The sequence below is a fragment of the Tachypleus tridentatus genome, chromosome 10, assembly GCF_004210375.1.
Source record: "Tachypleus tridentatus isolate NWPU-2018 chromosome 10, ASM421037v1, whole genome shotgun sequence".
Taxonomy (NCBI): Eukaryota; Metazoa; Arthropoda; class Merostomata; order Xiphosura; family Limulidae; genus Tachypleus; species Tachypleus tridentatus.
Genome location: NC_134834.1, coordinates 174,821,554 through 174,844,070, shown reverse-complemented (window position 1 = coordinate 174,844,070; position 22,517 = coordinate 174,821,554). Strand labels below are relative to the sequence as shown.

The following is a 22,517-nucleotide window of genomic DNA, read 5'->3' as shown; positions in this document are numbered from 1 at the left end:
TTTAGAAAACTCTAAAAGGATATTCAGTTTCATCAACTTTGCCATATGTAAAAATAAACAGAATACATAGTGATAGTTTAAAGGAAAGCAAATTCATAAATTTTGCCCGTATAACATACTTGTTATTTCTGTTTGTAAACTTCCAGTATCCTATTCATTAAATTACTTTCACAAATTTAAGAAATTAGTTCTAGGCTAATATTTACACGTTTTAAAATGTCTACAATTACCAGTCCTTTACCTTTATGTAATTATATAGACGATGGCACTGTCAACGGTTATCTGTTGCTAACATAGCTTTTATAAAGAGGTACTATAACACTGCTAACAATAATTCCAGAATATCTGTTTAGTAAAGCATAGTACTCCCATCACTGGATTTCATCATGATGGTAAGTACCTCACTTGAGGATAACATGTGGTAATAATGAACTTAATTGATGTATTTGTGTTTTGCAATAAAAAAGTTTTATACTACATATCAGCCGTTCTCACACTAAAGTTATCGGATGTGATAAAATTTACGTAAAGAACTTTACTCAATGAATTTGGTATATATTATTATCTACCCAGTTTATTTAATGTTAAAGAATATATAAAATCTTGTGCTGTAAAAGTTTTTAAAACAGCCAACTGTCACATCTGGCACTGTCATATATTACACTTATATCTCAACATTAGAGGGAAATGATTTGTTTGTTTGTTTTGAATTTCGTGCAAAGCTACTCGAGGGCTATCTGTGCTAGCCGTCCCTAATTTAGCAGTGTAAGACTAGAGGGAAGGCAGCTAGTCATCACCACCCACCGCCAACTCTTGGGCTACTCTTTTACCAACGAATAGTGGGATTGACCGTCACATTATAATGCCCTCACGGCTGGGAGGGCGAGCATGTTTGGCGCGACTCGGGCGCGAACCCGCGACCCTCAGATTACGAAGCGCACGCCTTAACGCGCTAGGCCATGTCTGCGCTAGAGGGAAATGGTCTCTAGTTAATCATAATAATTGAATTTAAATATGGTTTTATTTTTTTGATGACGAGAAACCCACTCGAAATAAAAATGTTATCTCAGAATGGCTGGTGTAGGTATTAACACTTTTACTGATAAAGAGAGAATAACGTTTCGACCTTCTTACGTCATCTACTTATCAGTAAAAGTGTTAATACCAGTACCAGCCGTTCTGAAAACATGCTTTTTATTTTGATCCGTTTCGTGCGCCTTACCATATTTAATTTAAGTATTCAACTAATGTTTGTGTCTGAAAAGATAAATTTATCATAATAAGTAGTTTATTATACAAGATCTAAATACTGAATATTTCCGTAATTTCAAGAAAATATAAACCTTTCTTTAACTTTTGATTTATTTTGAATTTCGCGCAAAACTACACGAGGGCTATCTGCGCTAGCCATCCCTAATTTAGTACTGTAAAACTAAAGGGAAAACAGCTAGTCAGCATCACCCACCGTCAAACTTGGGCTACTTTTTTATCAACGAATAGTAGGGCTGACCGAAGGTTATAACGCCTTCACGACTGAAAGGGCGAGCATATTTCATGTGACGAAGATTCGAACCCGCGACCCTCAGATTTCGAGTCGAGTGCCTTAACCACCCAGCCATCTAAATTTTAACAGACGTACCACAAATAATTGTTTCAGATTTAAATTTCTGAAACTATACATTTTCTGTATCCAATGTATAAAAAAAAAATTTCAAAGCGATGTTTAACATATTTTCATAACAGAAATCCAACAGTCAAGACCTAAAGGAATGTTTACCCTATAATTTCTCAAATTTAAAAAATTAAAGTTAGACCTGAGAGGCTTTGTTTGAGAACATAATAAAACAAGCTGGTAATATTCTTATCTATCAAAGTATTTTATACATTGTTAAAAAATCTTAACGATATTTATTAATGTCTCGATTTGATTTTATATAACAGAGTCAGAAATAGCTATGAAGTTTTTAATATAACATAAAAATAATTGATTGTATTATCGATTTTGAGTTCAAATCATACACAGGCACATACTAATAGGCCAATAGGCAATAGATCAACCTATAATACTGGTGTAAAACCAATAATTTTTCTAATGTTAACCAGTAGTTAACCGTGTGTTAAAATAGAAACAAAACGCATCACTTCGCCTGTAATAAAGACAGATGAAAGTTAGTTACTGTACATGAAGTATATGAAAGTTGTTGTTTTTTAACTGCCATCTGTTTTAACGTCTAAATATATTGTAAAAATAATGTATATAACCATAGAGAAAGTATTTACATCAGCTTTTCATCAAGTGAAGGATATTACGTCAACTTAGTATCCATGGTAGACATGGTATTCATGTAATCACACAGAAAAATAAATAAAACTCTATCCCAAACGTTAAAAATATGCTAAATTTGGAATGGATGGAATGTTTGAGCATATATCATACAAAATCCCAATACGGAGGCGTCACTCGCACCCGGGGTCCATACCCCGAATCCCCATTTGGTGTCTAAAAAAAAAATCAGAATAGAAAACCATGATCACTATCACACTGAAACGCCAAAAATTATTGCGCCTTTGGCCTGAGCTCGATTCTTTTTAGCACCAGGTGACGCGCTCTGTTCAAATAACTTTTATTTCAAACATGAGAGGGCCGAAAACATAATCTATCAATATGTCTAATCAAAAACATCTATATAACTTTTGTTTAGGTAAGCCATGTGAAGAATGAATAAATTTAATAAATCAGAATTGAAAGACTCGATATCAATTAGCTGGAACTCAATAACTTTGGAAATCCAGTCAATGTAACATTCAACATATAATACCTAGTTAGTGAAGTAGACTACAAATTACAAATGCAAAATCGTTTAACCCAGTGGTTCCCGAACTGTGCACCGCGGAGCCCAGGGGCACCGCGGGATATTTCAAAGTTCCGAGAGAACACAGTGATATTGACAAAAAAAAAAAAAAAAAGACTTTGAGTAGGCCCGATTCACATTTACTTTACACGTTCTTTTGTCCAGAAAGTTAGATAGCCAGCGAATAGTTCCCTGGGGTACATCCATTTTCGTTAAGCGGTATCGTATCCGTGGTGCCAGAATGTATCGAATGCTTTCTCAACGTCGAGAAAGTAAACTACAGAGCATCTATTATTGTTGAAACTATCTATAATCATTTCTGTTAATCTGATTAGGTGGTCAGTAGTTTTTCTATATTTTCTAAAGCTATTTTGGATTTTGGGTAATTTTGAGTTTGCTTCTAAGCACCCCGCAGCACTTCATCCACATTTATGCACAAGTATGCAAACTTAGAGACAGTATCCGACAGACTCTTGCATAATACACTAAATTATTTTAATAAAAATTGACATAAAAATGATTTATAATGTGATCTCGACATGTACGTACATGATGAACACCGTCATAAGTACCTTTCTCCTGTGAATATATATTTACAAAATATAAATCAAGCTGGCCACCATGCACCAGACGTTTAAAACTAGTATAATATTCACAGCTTTTTTCTCTTTCTTTCTCTTTCTTAAAAATAATAATAATAATGAAAAATATAAAAGTAGAAAATTAAGAAACAAAACATAAAATAAAAAAGGGCAACTCAAGACAATATATGGGCATTGCCCTGAAAAGGGGTGGAGTACTATGGGTTACTCTGGCCCTAAGCACTACAACTACAACGTAGTAGCCGAAATGAGAAGTTAGGGATGGAGGAAGAGGTCTTTTGCACCTGACCCTCCCGGGTCTCAAAATTTCCAACATACCCAAATACCCATAAAGAAGAAGCGAAGCGATATCGACAACTGTCAGACACCGCGCAAACTACTAGCTTGAGGTAGTTCACAGTTTTAACATTAGATCGCGTCACACGCCTTTCAATGACGTTCTCGAATGTTTGAGATATGTTTTGTTTATTTATACTTTCGACTACGCCAGTAACTTCTCGAACTTTCTCGTTTCTTAGAATTTTTTATATAAATAACTGTCGACTCTCCAGGTGCGTCACTAATCGAAATTACTGAAGGGTGTTGTGATCAAGTAGCTGTGAGGTCTACCGAAGTTCAGTGAATTATTTTGTTGATTTTTAGTCCTTGTGAATGAAAATGGAAATATTATATATTATTAAGAAGTGTGGGATTGAATAAAAGGATGGCGAACCACAAACCAGTGGCAAAGTTGTAAAGAAACGGAAATATGACGATAGTTATCTAGATTTTGGTTTTACTTTGGTAGATGTCAATCATGAAAAGCGTCCACATTGTGTATTATGTCTAAAAGTTTTGACTCCAGAGTGCATACTTTCAAGTAAACTAAAACGCCACTTAGAGAGCAATCATCCTAACATGGCTAGTAAATGTCGTGATTATCTTACCAGAAAGTTAAGGGAATTGAAAAAACAAAAAGGTACATTTCTGAAACAAGCATCAATAGCAAGCAATGCTTTGCTAGCATCCTAAAAGTGGCATATAGAGTCGCGAAATGTAAAAAACCTCAGACCATCGCAGAAAAACTGGTTTTACCGGTTGCAGTGGATATGATGAACATTATGGTTGGTGAATCTGCGGGAAGACTGCTTTCAAAGGTGCCATTATCCAACACATGGCCGAAGACCTCAACGATCAGCTAAGTGAAAAATGAAAGAGAAAAAAGTCGGGTTACATTTAGATGAGGCGACGGATAGTAACAAGGATGCTCATTTGATTTGCTACACACAGTTTGTGGATGGTAACAAGATGGTGAAAGACCTTTTCTTTTGTAAAAGTATCACTGCAGGTACAAAGGGTCAAGACTTGTTTGAGATTCTTCACACTTTTATGGATGAAAACAACTTAGACTGGGCTAAGTGTATTGGCGTCTGTACAGATGGTGGTTGCTCTATGTCCGGCTGTTATGAAAGATTGCAGACACTCATACAAAGCAAAGCTCTTGATGCACTGTGGACCCACTGCATAATACACAGGGAAGCCTTTTTGTCAAAGCACCTAAGTCCTCCACTGAACCTAGTCCTGGAAAGTGTGTTGAAAGTGGTGAGCTATATAAAAACTCGGCCACAGAAAGAGAAGTTTTCAAAAAAAAACTATGTGAGAATATGGAATCTGAGCACACATCTTTGTTGTACTACTGTAGCTTGCAATGACTCTCCCGTGGGAATGTACTGTCCCGTGTGTTCGAATTACGACAGGAAATCTACTCTTATCTCGAAGAAGAACACGAATGTGCTAAAAACTTCTTGGATACTGATTTTTTTTTGTCAAAATTAACAGACATGTGCAATTTCTTCGAAAAACTGAATGTGTTGAATCTCTCTCTACAGAGAGGCAACACGCACGTTCTGAAACTGAATATTTCAGTCTTCAGAAAAAGTCACTACTATGGATTGTTTGTTTGTTTTTGAATTTCGCACAAAGCTACTCAAGGGCTATCTTTGCTAGCCGTCCTAATTTAGCAGTGTAAGACTAGAGGTAAGGCAGCTAGTCATCACCACCCACCGCCAACTCTTGGGCTACTCTTTTACCAACGAATAGTGGGATTCGCCGTAACATTATAACGCCCCCACGGCTGGGAGGGCGAGCATGTTAGGCGCGACGCGGGTGCGAACCCGCGACCCTCGGATTACGAGTCGCACGCTTTAACACGCTTGGCCAGGCAGGGCTCTACTACTATGGAGAAGAAAAATAAATGAAGATGGTGACAAAGACTGTTTCCCCTGTTGCAGCAGTTTGTTTTATCCAATGAAGTTGATTTGACCCATGAATTAAAATCTGTTTTTGAGGAGCACCTAACAGCTCAGTGACTGGTTTGAGAATTACTTTCCAGAAGATATAGAGATGTTTGCATGGATCCATCTGAATTTACCTCTGCAGAAGAAGAAAATTTTATTGAGTTATCTTGTGAAAAGACTTTAAAAACAAAATTTGGCAGCATGGAACAAACTGAGTTTTGGATATCAGTAAAAGAATATCCGCTGCTAAGTGTTAAAGTTCAGCGAATCAAGAAATGAGGGTGGCGGTGTCCAATCTGATTCCGAGATTTGAGAAGCTGTGCAGAGCCCAACAGGCTCACACATCTAATTAGTAATTGTGGTTATTTAAATATCAAATAGAAGTATTGTTTTTACTTTCAATTTACGTGTATTAATATTTTAAACGACTGCTAAGTTCTTAGGACATAAATACTTATTAATTATTAAGCTGTCTGGACCTATTTAATAAACGGAACTGTTAGGCTTTTCTTTTTGCCTAGAGGCGCCGTGATCCGAAAAAGTTTGGAATACCTTGGTTTATACCATTATCTCTGTGTAAAATTAATCTTGTTTTGTTTGTTTAATTTCGCACAAAGCTACTCGAGGGCTGTCTGCGTTAGCCGTCCCTAATTTATCAGTATAAGACTAGATGGAAGGTAGCTAGTCATCACCACCCACCGCCAACTCTTGGGCTACTCTTTTACCAACGAATAGTGGTATTGACTGTCAATTATAACGACCCCACCGCTGGGAGGGCGAACATGTTTGATGCGAAGGGGATGCGAGTCCGCGACCCTCAGATTACGAGTCGCATGCCTTAACCCACTTTGCCATGCCGGGACTAAAATTAATCTTACGTCATAGTTGATTGATTTGATATAAGGCTGGATTCGTTTTTAGTTTTGAAAAAGCTATTTACTTTAGCTGTCATTAAGTTTGAAGAAATAGACAAGAGGGAAGGCAACTAAACAATAACCTCCACCCCCAAGTGAAACTTGACAGGTCGTTTTGTAATGTATCCTCGGTCACAAAGTATGGAACATGATTTCGCAGCAATTAAACACAAATCGTAGACCCTCAGATAACAGTTCGACACACTAAGATTATGACGCATTTGATACAGATTAATTCGAATTATGATTACCTTGAGAAAGAAAAGTCCTTTTTAAAAATCTGAAATCCAATAAAACTTTTTTTTTTTTTGCAAATTTCATTGAGTTACATGACTTACAACATTTTTATTTTTTTCAAATACATTTATAAGTAAACAATCAATCACAGACACGGGAAGCGTTGAATTATTTAAAATTTGCAACATTATTTATTTAAATTTCATGAACTAATTTGTTTTGGGCCGTTTATCGTTAGTATCTCAGTGAATCAGCCGACGTTAAATTTACAGCGATAAAATAGTTAGTTCGATCACTTAGGTTCTCTATTGTGAACAGAACGAAGAGACCCATTATATATGTTTGCGCTGAAAATAAACTTACTTGAATATAAGAAAAAGGTTTCTACTTTGAAGGGTTCATAGATTAAACATAAACTGACGTGTTTGAAATGAAAGAGTTCATGTGTTTTTCATCTAATTTTTTAAGTATCGTCATTGAGTTGGTAAATTATGCAACGATTAAAGACTTAATCATTTGAGCTAAATTTAAAATTCTGAATTTACTTTCTTATTAGGTATTATTGTCTAAGTGGTGATATAAAAAACAACTGAGGACTTAAGTCGTTTATCACTTATAATAAAATAATTAAAATCAAATTTAAGCAAAATTAAAAGTTACAAAAGTTTAAGCCGACAAATGTAGTGGCACAAGAAAATAATTTGGAAATCCAAGTAATATATTTTGTAAAATATTATTAATTTATAGAAATAATAGTTAATGACAAATTTCTAAAAATACGATTCTAAACAGATTTATTAGCATAAAATAGCGGTTTCCACCACAATGGTAAACTCCCTTATTATATTCAAACATTTTAAACTGTTGTTCGAAGACGTCTCTGAGGTAGTTTTCTAAAGTTAATATTTTTTATGAAACACCATTTCTAAAGAAACAAGACATGTAAACACTCCATTTGTTAGTTGTTAAAGTTTCCTAGACAGCGAAAATAGTGACAAGAAATACGTACTTGTCGATCCAGTATGAAAGAAGTTGTCGAAGACACTAAATACGGACGTATGGTTATTTATAATACGTATTTATAATAATAAAAGGGCGTGCCCATGTGTGTGTGTTACCGCAATAACTTCAAGAGAAAAGAACCAAGAAGCCTGAAATTTTGTGTCCATACTAAGTACATGAGGGTGTGCGCACGAATATTATTACTCATCCACGTGTAAGACTAGAGGGAGGCTACCACCCACCGCCATATCTTGGGCTAATCTTTTACTAACGAATAGTGGGATTGACCGTAACATTATAACGCTCCCATGGCTGAAAGGGCGAGCATTTTTGGTGTGATGGGGATTTGAACCCGCGACCCTCACATTACGAGTCAAACGCCTTAACCATCTGGCCATGCCGACCTTTCTCTTATTCATGTGCGTGCGCGCTTCTTTTTAATAAGGGAAACTAGCGACAAGTCACTTGGAAAAAAAATGGTCCTTATATTACAAATATAAAACCAAAGTGGACAGTCCAGCACGTATGTGTGGGTGTGTGTGCGTATCTATGTAACTGTGCTCGCCATAGCTTCAGAAAATAACAAATATATTTTTTAACTTTGTAGTTTTTACATTTCATTTTATATATTCGGCACATTGACTTTTAATAATAATATTAGGTTACACTTATGTTGATACGCAACGTGACACAAAAGGCATTGTTGGAACTCGTTAGATTACGTACTGGTTTTTCTATACGTTTAAAGTTAAGTAACGATAGGCTATAAGGAAGAAGGCGAGTTAAGCCACCCACCACCTACTCTTTTATCAAAGAATAGTTGGATTTAGCGTAACATTATAATGTCCCCGTGTTTAAAAGACGAGCATGTTCTGTGACTGATATTTGAACCAGTGATCTTAAAATTGCAAATTTTGCACCCTAACCATCAATTCACGTCAGATCTTTGTAATAACACAATTACAAAATAATAACGTATTTAATCATAACAACTTTCAATCTGATATGATTAATGGAACCAAGTATGCAGTATGACCTTCCAACGATACTGACATTAAAACAATGTAGCAAGCTGATAAAGAAAACAAATGTAACGGATTTAATATTATTTTAATATCTATGTTTGTTTCAGTTTAATATTTATTTAGAAATGTGTGCAACTTATATTGTTAAATATGTATCGCACAAGTCTCGCCTCTTCTCTAAAGCTGTGGAAGATTCTTGAGTGTAAGAATCAATAACATATGTTTTACGAAAGCACTAGCGTATCTACGAATATTGTTGCCAACTGAACTTTCTAGAACGTCGCCTTTAAGTTTATAAATCGACACGCCGAAAGACAGTTTCATATAATATTGTTAGTCTGCTACGATCAGTATACTATAAGTCTCGGAAACTATAATTGTGATAAACGCTTATTAATCGAAAAACTACAGATATTTGACCAGTAATGTTTATTGATTTTGAACATTATGAACTGTTAAACTTCGGACGTTAGTTCTTCTACAAGTGCATTAGATATCTAGCTTTCTCTGTGTAAAGTAGGCTTGTAAACCGTTAAACCGTATTAGGCCAGATAAGAATAGAGCTAGCTACCGTCAAGTGAAACGTATCTCTTTCTCTCTCGGGTTTTTGGGTATCGTATGTATCCTGGAGGGTCAGGTGCTCTTTGACCTCTTTCTCCTTCCTTTACTTGTATAGTTATACAGTGTTGGTTGGTGTTAGTTACTGCTTTAGGGTCAGAGTGGGCTGAATTACTCCGACCCTTTTCAGGTCTATGTCCATGTACTGGTATACATATATAGATATTCTTTTGCCCTATCAATAGGATATCTTATTTGATAGTGGCCTCTTTTTTTCCCCCCTCTCTCTCTCTCTCTATATATATATATATTATTATTATTATATTTAATTTATTTTTTCATTTATTTATTTTATGTTTAAAATATATGTTGATCGGGAAGAGGTGTTTAGGACGATCTTTATCATGTATGAGGTGCCTATTTAATTCGCATAATATTTCATTTTTCATCCAGTTTTTATCAAAATACGTTATTGTACAATGTAGGAGTCTATATGGTGTGGTTGGTATGTTTGAATATTTGTAAATGAACTTAGATGATGTTGTTGTGGGAACTCTGTATGCTGTTGTGAGGAATATGTTTTATATTGTTTGTAGCTTGGTTTTAATTGTTTTGTCACTCACAGTTATCCATACTGGAGCTGCATAGTCCATTACTGGTCTAATGTATATTTTGTAAATTATTAGTATGTTGTCTGTTGATGCTCCACTATTCTTACCAGTTAGATTCCTAGCATAGTTGAAATATATCTATGTATTTGTTTGTTTGTTTTTTGCATTTCGCGCAAAGCTACGAGGGATATCTGCACTAGCCGTCCCTATCTTAGCAGTATAAAACTAGAGGGAAGGCAGCTAGTCACCACTATCCACCACCATCTCTTGGGCTACTCTTCTACCAACAAATAGATGGATTGATCGTAACATTATAACGCCCCCACGGCTGAAAGAGTGGGCATATTTGGTGTGACAGAGATTCAAACCCGTGACCCTTAGATTACAAGTCGAGATCCTTAACCACCTAGCCAGTATCTGTGTATCAACAAAAAATTAATCCGCTCATCGTGGAACTGCACCTTGAATAAAATATTTAATCCAAGACCAGAGAAAAGACTGAACATTGTTTGTGAGATTGTAAAACATTGCATATAAATCATTATTGTAATAACCATTATTATAAATTGTATCATTTGTTTTTTTCTATATTAAAATATATTTGTGTTAAGAAATAAAAATGTGTATATCAACCTTGTTGGCAAATATAACTTTAATAAATATTGCCATTTGATCAACTTCTAAATTAAAATTTCCGACTATTTGAAATCGTGATACGTAACGTAAGTAACACAATAAATTAGAGACTCGTCTAAGATAAATTATAATACGTAACATAATAGTATTGATTTTGCAACAGATATACAGGATGGACCAAAAGAATTTAAATCCTAGCTTATGCCAGTATAACACTTAGAAATGAAATTGTTTTCAAAATGAAATAGATGCCAAATCCTTTAAAATGTAAATCAGTTAGAAAGTTTCATGTTACAAAAATATTTGAAGAGTTAGAAATATATATGCATATGTATAATAATTTTCTCTCTTGATGTTTGTATAAAGATATGTAAATCGTTAATTTGGAATTTATGTGTAAATACATTTTACAGCACTATAGAAAAATAGCAGGCAGAGACATCTGCTTTACAGTTATAAAACATGTATTTTGTTGTTGAGTGAGAATTTCTCAAACAGCATGGTATTTCACTTTTTGTGATTGGATGTTTCATTTCGTCAGTTAAGAATAATGAAAGAAATGTCTTTGTGTAATGCTATATGGTGAACTATTGTTCTGTCCACAGCGGGGAATTAAACTACCACCCTTGTGGCTCAGCGGTAAGTCTATGGACTTATATGTTAAAAACCAAGTTTCGATACCTGTGTTGGGCACAGTACATATAGCTTGTTGTATAGCTTTGTGCTTAACTTTAAACAATAAAATGAAAAACAAAGAACATTGAATGGCAGGGGATATATAAACATTTTGAAACTTGAAATGGATATTTTTAAGCACAAAGCCATACAGTGGGCTACCATTTCTGTGCCGCTGAGCCACTGAGAGGAAGAGCATTAGATTAGTGTCCAATATTACTCCAAGTTTGACGTACTTAATTTTTTGACCTCCTATAGTTGAGTATATGATTTAAAACTGTCAAGTAATTCTAGGTGTGATATAGAATGTAACCTAGTATTTTGCCCGTGCAACTAGTTGTCATTTCTTAACGTAGTTTTAGTTATGACTTTTTAATTTCAGTATTAATATTTACTAGACTTTCAAATAATGGATAAATGAAAATAACTGAACAAAACTTGATTATTTTAGATAAATTATAATCGTTCTAATGAATCGATCTTTTTAAGTTATCAAATCTCCCTTTTATCCCATTTTCACAAAGTGGGTTCATCTTAAAGTGTAACAAGTCAATCTGGAGTTATTTTTGGTTGAGTGCTAATTTTGTGATATCCCAGTATTTGTATCTCTGGAGATTTTATATGAGCTCAAAGAAGTGAAAATAAGCAGGCGCTCTTGCCGCTTAGATTAGCGATTCTAAATGTTTTGGTTTGGTTGCTGTTAACCATAAAGTTACACAATGGGCTATCTGTTCTCTTCCCACTACGAGCCTCGAAATCTGATTTTAAGCGCCTCCAGCCTTTTCACTTGACGCTGAGCCACTAGTGTGTTTGTGGAGTTCCACACGTAACTAGTGACAACAGTGTCATGTAGTAAAAAGACGACTTCGTGTAATGTTTTTATAATCACTAATACTTAAATTTCTTTACACGATATTAAAGTCTGAAACTGCATGTATAAAAGGTAAGAACATATCATTTCTCGAACTCAGTCTGTGAAACCGCTCGATTTTTATTTGATTTCATGCTTCAATAAATAACCAATTCTGACGATCCTGCCAAATAATTATTTTATAAATGAGGGTTTAGTCTTGGACACTAAAGTAATTCATTATCAGATCACAGATTAAAATAGTGACTAATGCTTAAAAAAAGGTGTATTTTAGTGACAATTAGCTTGTGAATGAATTCTTACTTCCAAGCAAACACACCACACCCTGCAACATATAGCTCTACTGACCGATCGATAGCAACCAACACTAATCTGACAGAAAGTGTACACCGTATTCACGGTTATCTTCTTAGTTCTGGAGAAGTTCCAGATGTGCTATTTACCTCTATCAATTATCAAAAAGAAACACTTGTAAAACACTTATCCTAAGTTGATGAATATATCTCTCAGCAAAATAGCTTTCGCTAATAAATGATATTTAATATTTTTTCCTTTTTGAAATTATTAAACAAAATTTGGCACCTGTTTTTAAAACCGATAAAGTTATATGTCAAAAGCGTAGTACCTTACATTGTTTTTTTTTTTTTTTTTTAATTTCGTGCAAAGCTATACAGCTTCCATTAGTATATATTACATTAACATTAGTTATAAAGACGATCTAAGGCATAAGAACTTTTTTTTTAAATATAAAAGCATGTTCAATGGTTTTCTTTAGAAGACAGCATTATAATTGCAGAAGCTTTCCTTAGAAAGTAAAACAACACTTACAGCAACTTTTGTAGGAAATCATGTTCGAATTGTAACATATTTCTTTTGAAAATTTATTACTGAAATGTTTTGTCTACGTTTAGATTTACTTTTATTTAGAAAATAATGCTCCAGGTTCAAAAGATTTTCTACAGATGTAATACCCTTTGCATATTAGTTTCCCATAAGTTAATATCTGGTGAAATAATATCCCTGGTGCAGAAGTTTGTCCGTAATTAAGCAGAAAACCTCACAGTATGTTATCGGTGCTTTACCTACCACGATATAGAAACCCGGTTTGTAGCGTTGTAAGTCTAAAACATACCGCTGTGCCACCGAGGAGGAAAGGGGCAGGTGCAGAACATTTCCTTGAAATATAATGTTTATCAAGCGTTACTTTCCTCACAAGTTAATGGTCTCGACAAAACAATTTACCTGATCTAGAAATTTGTGATGTTTTTTTTTCTTATAGCAAAGCCACATCGAGCCATCTGCTGAGCCCAACGATGGGAATCGAACCCCTGATTTTAGCGTTGTAAATCCGTAGACTTACCGCTGTACAAGCGGGGTGCAATCTAGAAATTTATTTTTATTAGAATAAAATATGAGATGCGTGCGTTCTATGCCCTTAAGTAATAAAAATAACGTATGTTTGTTTATTTTTAAGAGATGCGATTTTATGGGTGTTTGAATCACAAAAATTGAAGGAATCAACGACAGAAACTCCCTCTAAACTCTGGACAAGAAAAAATTAATCATGAAATTTTAATAACAGCAGTTCCATACAAGTGTCCGAAAATTATATCTGAAAAGTTACATTTAATGGATATCACATGAGGAATAGAAATGAAAGAATATTTTAAGATGTGTACACACTACACAAAATTTACTCTCTATACTCTCAAAATTCATTCGAAAACCAATTCCTTGTATTAGTTACCTTTCTCAGTTTTTTTCCTATTGTTCTATTCATACTCCTGCTTATATTCGGCTCTGGATAACTCATTCTTACTAACATGTAAACGTGGAAATAAGTATTGATTAATAACGCTAACAAAAATTATATTCTTACCTGTCAATAAAACCAAGGGCAGCACCACACGGAAAAGACACGAGCAAACCAACGTGTTCACCATGTTACCATGGTAATAACGACTTCGGGGAATAACCTACATAAAAGAATAACAAAACATAAGAATGGTCTTAGTTTAGACATTTCATGACCCTTGTGGAATAGTAAATAATACGGTTAGAAGAACCGTACAAATGTAAATATTAACTTATTTCAGAAAAGGCTTCTTCTGAAATCTGCATTCAGTCTCGGCTTTCATTTCAACACACACGACCGCGCACGCGCAAATACATACACAGTAGTGTGCAAACTTATCAGAACATCCAATTAATTTGTACTTTAAAATCTTGAAAAAAATATTTAAAGGCAAAGTATTAATTCTGCCACTTTCATCTAACTTTAATTAATATGGTACGCACTTAATTAACTTAAAACTTTAATATAAAAGCTAAGTTTGTTTGTTTCAATTTGTTATCTGTGCTCTGTCCACTACGATACTGAAAACCGTTTGTTGTTGTTTTTAACGTTACAAACCTGCAGACTTACTGCTCTGCCACTGGGGAACAAAAGAAAACGACACATATTCAGTATATTGAACACAAATGATCCCTGCAGCAGATTTTTAAAATGTTGTCAAACATATCTAAATATTAATACACATGATTACCGTTAGTCTATATATCACCTGTAAATGAGAGAAGTTTGATATAGAAGAGTCAGAGCCACATCTTTACTTGACGTGAAGCAGTGTTTGATTAGAAGAGTCAAAGTCACATATTTACTTGATGTTGAATAGTGTTTCATTAGAAGAGTCAGAGCCACATATTTACTTGATGTTGAATAGTGTTTCATTAGAAGAGTCAAAGTCACATATTTACTTGATGTTGAATAGTGTTTCATTAGAAGAGTCAGAGTCACATATTTACTTGATGTTGAATAGTGTTTCATTAGAAGAGTCAGAGTCACATATTTACTTGATGTTGAGTAGTATTTCATTAGAGGAGTCAGAGCCACATCTTTACTTGATGTTGAGCAGTGTTTGATTAGAAAAGTCAGAGCCACACCTTTGCTTGATGCTGAGTAATTTCTGATTAGAAGAGTCAGAGCCACATCTTTCCTTGATGCTGAGTGATGTTTGGTTAGAATAATCAAAGCCACATCTTTACTTGATGCTGAATGATGTTTGGTTAGAATAATCAAAGCCACATCTTTACTTGATGCTTAATGATTTCTGATTAGAAAAGTCAGAGACACATCTTTACTTGATGCTGAGTGTTGTTTTGTTAGAAGAATCAAAGCCACATCTTTACTTGATGCTTAATGATTTTTGATTAGAAGAGTCAGAGACACATCTTTACTTGATGCTGAGTGTTGTTTTGTTAGAAGAATCAAAGCCACATCTTTATTTGATGCTGAGTGATTTCTGATTCGAAGAGTCAGAGCCACATCTTTACTTGATGCTTAATGATTTCTGATTAGAAAAGTCAGAGACACATCTTTACTTAATGTTCAGTGGGGTTTGATAAAATTTGCAAAAGACTTTGCTTACTTTGAAACCCACTCGTATCACACCAAATAAGGTAGTAGACATATAAATAAGTCCATTGGAAACGATGTCAAATGGCTAACAATAAGTTTTCTGAAAAACTGAGAGAAATACTCGAAAAACCTTGATAAAAACAGTAACAACTTACACACAAATAATTTCAAAATGTACACTCTCAGGAATACTGCATGAGTATGGATTTAGGAACGACAGTAATAAAACTATTACTTCAAAAAATTATACAACAAAGAAATTAAGCTTTGATAAATAACATGTATCTTGGTCTTTGGAACAGTGGCACAAGATGCTTTGAAGAGACTTATCAATGTTTGGACTGTTTGGTGTCAACAAACATTAAAGAGTCGATGGGAAGTTGCAGAAAAATCAAAGATGAAGAATGTGATCACTTTGGGGACGAGGTTTGTCAATATTCTCACAGAATTAACAGAGTCGGTGATTGGTATGAACGTTCAAATATAGTAGTATATTATACCGTACCCTCAAGAAAGAAGCTGATTGGACAGAATTTCACATTTCAAGAAGAAGGTAACCAATAACGCACATTCAAGGAATGTCGAGCTTGTTTTAGCAAAGAAGACTGTATGGATCGTCAGCAAATAGAAATACTGCCTTAAAGTCAAGACAAGTAAGACTTAACGCCTTATAACATATTTAGGATTTCCTAGTGACTAACCTTGATGCAAGTATCGACTGCACTAAATTATGTCTCGGGAACAACTTCAAAATAATTACATCATATTACCCAGAGACTTTAACAAAATCCATATACATAATGTCACAGATATAGACTCGGCATGGTCAGGTAGTTAAGATGACTCGACTCGTAATCTGAGGGTCGTGGGTTTGAATCTCCGTCACACCAAACATGCTCGCCCTTTCAGCCGTGAAGGGGCGTTATAATGATACAGTCAATCCCACTATTTGTTGGTAAAACAGTAGCCCAAGAGTTGGCGATGAGTGGTGATGACTAGCTGCCTTCCATCTAGTCTTACAGTGTGAACTTATTAGAGACGGCTAGTGCAGATAGTCTTTGTGTAGCTTTGCGCAAAATTCAAAACAAATAAAAAAGCCACACATATGTCAAGCTGTTATTTATGGTCATATTAAATAATAGCATTCAAGAAACTTCAATATATTATTTGTAATAGTTTCCTGTATAATTAATTTGCAATAATTAAAAGCTATTTTCTGTATCACCTCAGGGATTATTCTGAATTTAAAATTCATAAAATGGTAATTTTTGAGGTTTCTTATAAATGTGCAACTAAAAGTATCCGTCTACAGTGACAGGAAAATTTAAACTAAACTATTAATTTAAAGTATTAAAAAATGGGCTATCTGTACTACTGATATCCTATTTTCTAGCTGCGCCACTAGGAGGTAGGATAAAAATAGTTAACCATTTCAATTATTTTTACTTATAACGTATTTATGTATGTTTAAAAAGGTTTGGCAGCGTTGCTATTTAACATTTAGTTTGTTCTTTTGGTGGGGGTCTTGGTTTTGTTTTAGATGAAATTGTAAAAATATGTTGTCTCAATCAGATTGTACTGTAACTTAGAGCACACAAAATAAAGGTATAAAACCAATATTGTATTGTAAATTTCCTCTACCTTCTTACTGTTTCCTCCAACAATTATCAACCCTGTTAAATTGATGATGTTGAAATATTTTATCTCTTTTAACAATTCATGACAAATGACCTGTTTACACAAAACAAAACAGATCTTGTTGTTTTGAACTGAGCACAAAGTTACTCAATGGGCTATCTGTGCTCTGCCCATCACGGGTATCGAAACCCGGTTTTTAGCGTTGTAAGTCCGCAGACAAACCGCTGAGCCGTTTGGGAGCAAAACAGATCTTATATATAGATACTGCGAACCGTGGCGTCTGTCCTAGCGTTCGTCTGTCACAAGCTTACGTCGGTCGCTAGATATAAAGTAAAACACTTTTCACTGGAGGTTGACATATCTTGCAGAAAAAATTTTTTATCTTGTTATTAGCGGGCTCACTATTTTCAAACTAGATGGTTCTCTGCTGTTCCTTGTTTATTAACACTAGATACCAGTACGTATTTAACAGAAACCTTCATATTCCACGTGATAGAACACGTGCAGATTTGGTTTTTCAAACCTCGCCCTTTTGAGCTTTGTGGCGTGCGTTATCTTAAATCTTTATTAATAGAGCATCTGATATAATCAGTCAGTCTGAAACACAAGTATAGTATAACTTTAATACTAGCTCTACTCATCATGGTAAAAACAATATCCATGTATAGCGTTAAACAGACGCAAAGAGTGGTCTAGTGAACCGGAGTTTAAAATGATATTGTATGGCTTGTGTCCTGTTCTCGTAAAAATGGACTTCTCACTGAATGGCCGTGGGCGAATTATAAAACTGACGTGAAGTCTCAGTATTCCATTATAATAGGCCATCTCTCTATTCACTCGTTGCTAAATTAGGGACGACTAGTATAGATGCCCCTTGTGTTTTGAATTTCGCGCAAAGCTACTTAAGGGCTATCTGCGCTAGCTGTCTCTAATTTAGCAGTGTAAGACTAGGGAGGTGACAGCTAGTCATCATCACCCACTGATAACTATTGGGTTACTCTTTTACCAACGAATAGTGGGATTGGCCGTCACATTATAATGCCTTCACGGCTGAGAGGGTGAGCATGTTCGGTGACGAACATTTCAACTCGCAGATCGCTATTCGAGCACCCTAACCACGGGCCATGCCAGGCCTGCGCCTTTTGTACGAGATGAAATAAATAGACAGAATAATAGGGACTCTGCAAATTATTGGATGTTTAAACAATACACAATGGTACGGATTCTATGAAAAACTAGATGTTTACAGAATACAGAATATTAGAGACTGAAAGATTGGATGTTTACAAAATACAGAATATTAGAGACTGTGAAAGATTGGATGTTTACAAAATACAGAATATTAGAGACTGTGAAAGATTGGATGTTTACAAAATACAGAATATTAGAGACTGTGAAAGATTGGATGTTTACAGAATACAGAATATTAGAGACTCTGTGAAAGATTGGATGTTTACAGAATACAGAATATTCTGTACTTTTACCCTTGTTTATGGGAGACTTAATATTCTAATAATATTTAAGAAATTGTACATTTTATGAAAGAATACAGAAATATTTAGGAAAATTTGGGGGATATTTTTAGCTTTATTTGAGGCACTTTTCGGGACATTAATATCGTGACATAAGCGTTGTGCAGCTCTTTTCTGACTTAATTAGAACTTGAACCCCTTTATATGTGCACGTAGGCTAAACGCTCAAACCAGAGAAATTTTAGGATTCAGATATAGGCGTTCCTAATTTTAAGCTACTGCATGAATAGAGGGAAGACAGCAAGTGTATAAGTGTCTTATCTGCCTTTTTCAACCAAATAATGGTATTGGTTGTTACTTTTATAACGCACTTACTGCTAAAAGAGCAAATAAAATTAAGCAGCATCATGTCTTGAACTCTGAGCCTTTCAATCCATCTGGACATGTTCATCACTAGACAACACCCAGCCCTTATGGAGTAATAAGATTGTACAAGTGTATTAGCGATTCGAATAAAAAATAAACAAAAACTTATAAATCAGTAAGCTTTTAACTGGGTAATTGTTATATAGAACATATGAATATACCTCAAGTGCTCCCCTACTTCAGGAGATAACCAGCTTTACGTAGAAAGTCAGACGATAACCTAAATAACGAAGCATTGATCCCCATAGGAAAGTCCTTCTCTGACCACAACTCATACATCTAAAACATATGTCCTGTCCATGAAAGTATTCCAATGTGATATCGATTCTGACACATTGATTTGAAAATTAAGGAAACACAAAAGAAGAAGACAGTTGGCTGAATTCTTTAGGAACTAAATACTAACAAAGAATTAACTGGAAATATTTCAAAACCAACAAAGAAATTAGAACGATACGAAATGTTGGCCACATGCCTAGATTCCAAGTGGAATGCTATCCAAACAAACCTATATAATATTATAATTTCTTTTCGGGCACATTATGCTATTATATGAAGATCCAAAAATACATAAAACGGAAGATTTTTTGGCACAGTGTAGAGAGAGGTAAAAACTTTGTTATCAGTTACAAGTAGATACTAGCCCTGATGACGGTAACTGTGTTACCAAAACTAGTCGGCTGTAGCTAATAATAAAGATTTTACCTTTCACTGTGGCAAAAACACTGGTTTTGTTTGTGTTATTGCGCTTAAAATAACATAAGCATACCAGAAAAAAAGAAAAGAAAAATGGAGAACCAAAAAAAACCTTTATAGACTGGGGAGAGCTATCAGTCTGGCCAGTGCAACAAAAGTTTGGCAAGATAGAAATTTATGGCGCCTCCTTGTTTCTGTACCATGTGAGATACGACGATGGTAGAGGACATAATAGGAATAATGTTATTGAACTACAATTTTTTTCAAGTGAGATTAACTGTCAATATTATAACTCTAAATATAATTTAGGCAGTTATGTTGGTCATTTGTATAGTAATAGTAAACGTATTAATTGTAACTTATCTATTAAATGAACTGGATAAAAATACGAGTACTTCTGAAAAAAAACTAGTAGTTTTATTGATTGTTAAGCTAAATAGAAAATCAGGATTTATTTTTCGTAATTAAACACAAAGTTACACATTTAGCTATCTGCTCTGTGCCAACCACAGGTATCGAAACTTAGGTTTTAGTGCTATAAGCCTTCAGACTTATTGCTGTGTCACTGGAGCAGATCAATAAGAATGAACGACTATAATATGAAAATAATTTTTTTATAATTGTTTTGAGTACTGAATCTGGTCAAAGAGCAGTTTACACAACGAGGAAGCTCGAAATTACGAAAACAGCGCTGAAAAAGCATTAGATTTATTTAGTTACAATATACCATTCTCTTCATTGTGTAAACAGCACTGATATAGCATTAGATTTATTTAGTTACAATATACGATTCCATTCATTATGAAAACAGCACTGATATAGCATTAGATTTATTTAGTTACAATATACGATTCTCTTCATTATGAAAACAGCATTGATATAGCATTAGATTTATTTAGTTACAATATACCATTCTCTTCATTATGAAAACAGCACTGATATAGCATTAGATATATTTAGTTACAATATACCATTCTCTTCATTGTGAAAACAGCACTGATATTGCATTTGATTTATTTAGTTACAATATACGATTCCCTTCATTATGAAAACAGCACTGATATAGCATTAGATTTATTTAGTTACAATATACGATTCCCTTCATTATGAAAACAGCACTGATATAGCATTAGATATATTTAGTTACAATATACGATTCCCTTCATTATGAAAACAGCATTGATATAGCATTAGATTTATTTAGTTACAATATACGATTCCCTTCATTATGAAAACAGCATTGATATAGCATTAGATTTATTTAGTTACAATATACGATTCTCTTCATTATGAAAACAGCATTGATATAACATTAGATATATTTAGTTACAATATACGATTCTCTTCATTATGAAAACAGCACTGATATAACATTAGATATATTTAGTTACAATACACCATTCTCTTCATTGTGAAAACAGCACTGATATTGCATTTGATTTATTTAGTTACAATATACGATTCTCTTCATTATGAAAACAGCACTGATATAGCATTAGATTTATTTAGTTACAATATACGATTCCCTTCATTATGAAAACAGCACTGATATAGCATTAGATTTATTTAGTTACAATAAACCATTCTTCTTCGTCTCCCTGCTGGTACAGCGGTAAGTCTATGGATCTACAAGGCTAAATAAAGGTGTTCGATTCCTTTCGGTGAGCTCAGTAGATAACTCAAAGTGGCTTTGCTATAAGGAATATACATACACACCATTTTCTTCATTATGAAAAGTCAGTGATATAACATTATATTTATTTAGTGACAATATACCATTCTCTTTATTATGAAATCATCGCTGATATAGCATTATATTTATTTAGTTAAAATATACCGTTCTCTTCATTATGAAAATAGCACTGATATAGCACTAGTTTGGTTTGTTTTGAAATTCACGCAAAGCTACATGAGGGCTATCTGCGCTAGCCGTACCTAATTTAGCAGTGTAAGACTAGAGGGAAGGCAGCTTGTCATCACCACCCACCGCCAACTTTGGGCTACTCTTTTACCAACGAATAATGGTATTCAGCGTCACATTATAACGCCCCCACGGCTGAAAAGGCGAGCGTGTTTGGTGTGACAGGGATTCGAACCTGCGACTCGCAGATTACGAGTCGAATGCCTTAACCATCTGGCCATGCCGGGCCGGATATAGCACTAAATTTATTTAGTTACAATATACCATTCTCTTCATTATGAAAATAGCACTGATATAGCATTAGATTTATTTAGTTACAATACACCATTCTCTTTCGTCCCCTGCTGGTACAGCGGTAAGTCTATGGATTTACAAGGCTAAAATCAAGGGTTCTATTCCCTTCAGTGAACTCAGTAGATAGCCCAAAGTGGCTTTGCTATAAGCAAAATACAAACACACCATTCTTTTCATTATGAAAATGGCTCGGCGTGGCCACGTGGTTAAGGGGCTCCACTCGTAATTGGAGAGTCGTGAGTTCGAATCCCCGTCACACCAAAATACTCCCCCTCTCAGCCGTGGTGGCGTTATAATGTGACGTTGGTAAAAGAGTAGCTCAAGAGTTGGCGATTGGTGGTGATGTCTAGCTGTCTTCCCTCCAGTCTTACATGACTAAATTAGGGACGGCTA

General features: G+C 34.6%; 1 protein-coding gene across 1 annotated transcript in view; it reads right to left on the bottom strand.

Annotated features, from left to right (window-relative positions):
- LOC143230968 (piezo-type mechanosensitive ion channel component 2-like) overlaps window positions 1-22,517 on the bottom strand; it is a 211,535-nt gene that overhangs the window by 168,484 nt on the left and 20,534 nt on the right. The window contains 1 exon segment of the mRNA XM_076465323.1: window positions 14,139-14,235. Within this exon segment, the coding sequence (XP_076321438.1) occupies window positions 14,139-14,202 (64 nt within the window). The 5' untranslated portion in view covers window positions 14,203-14,235.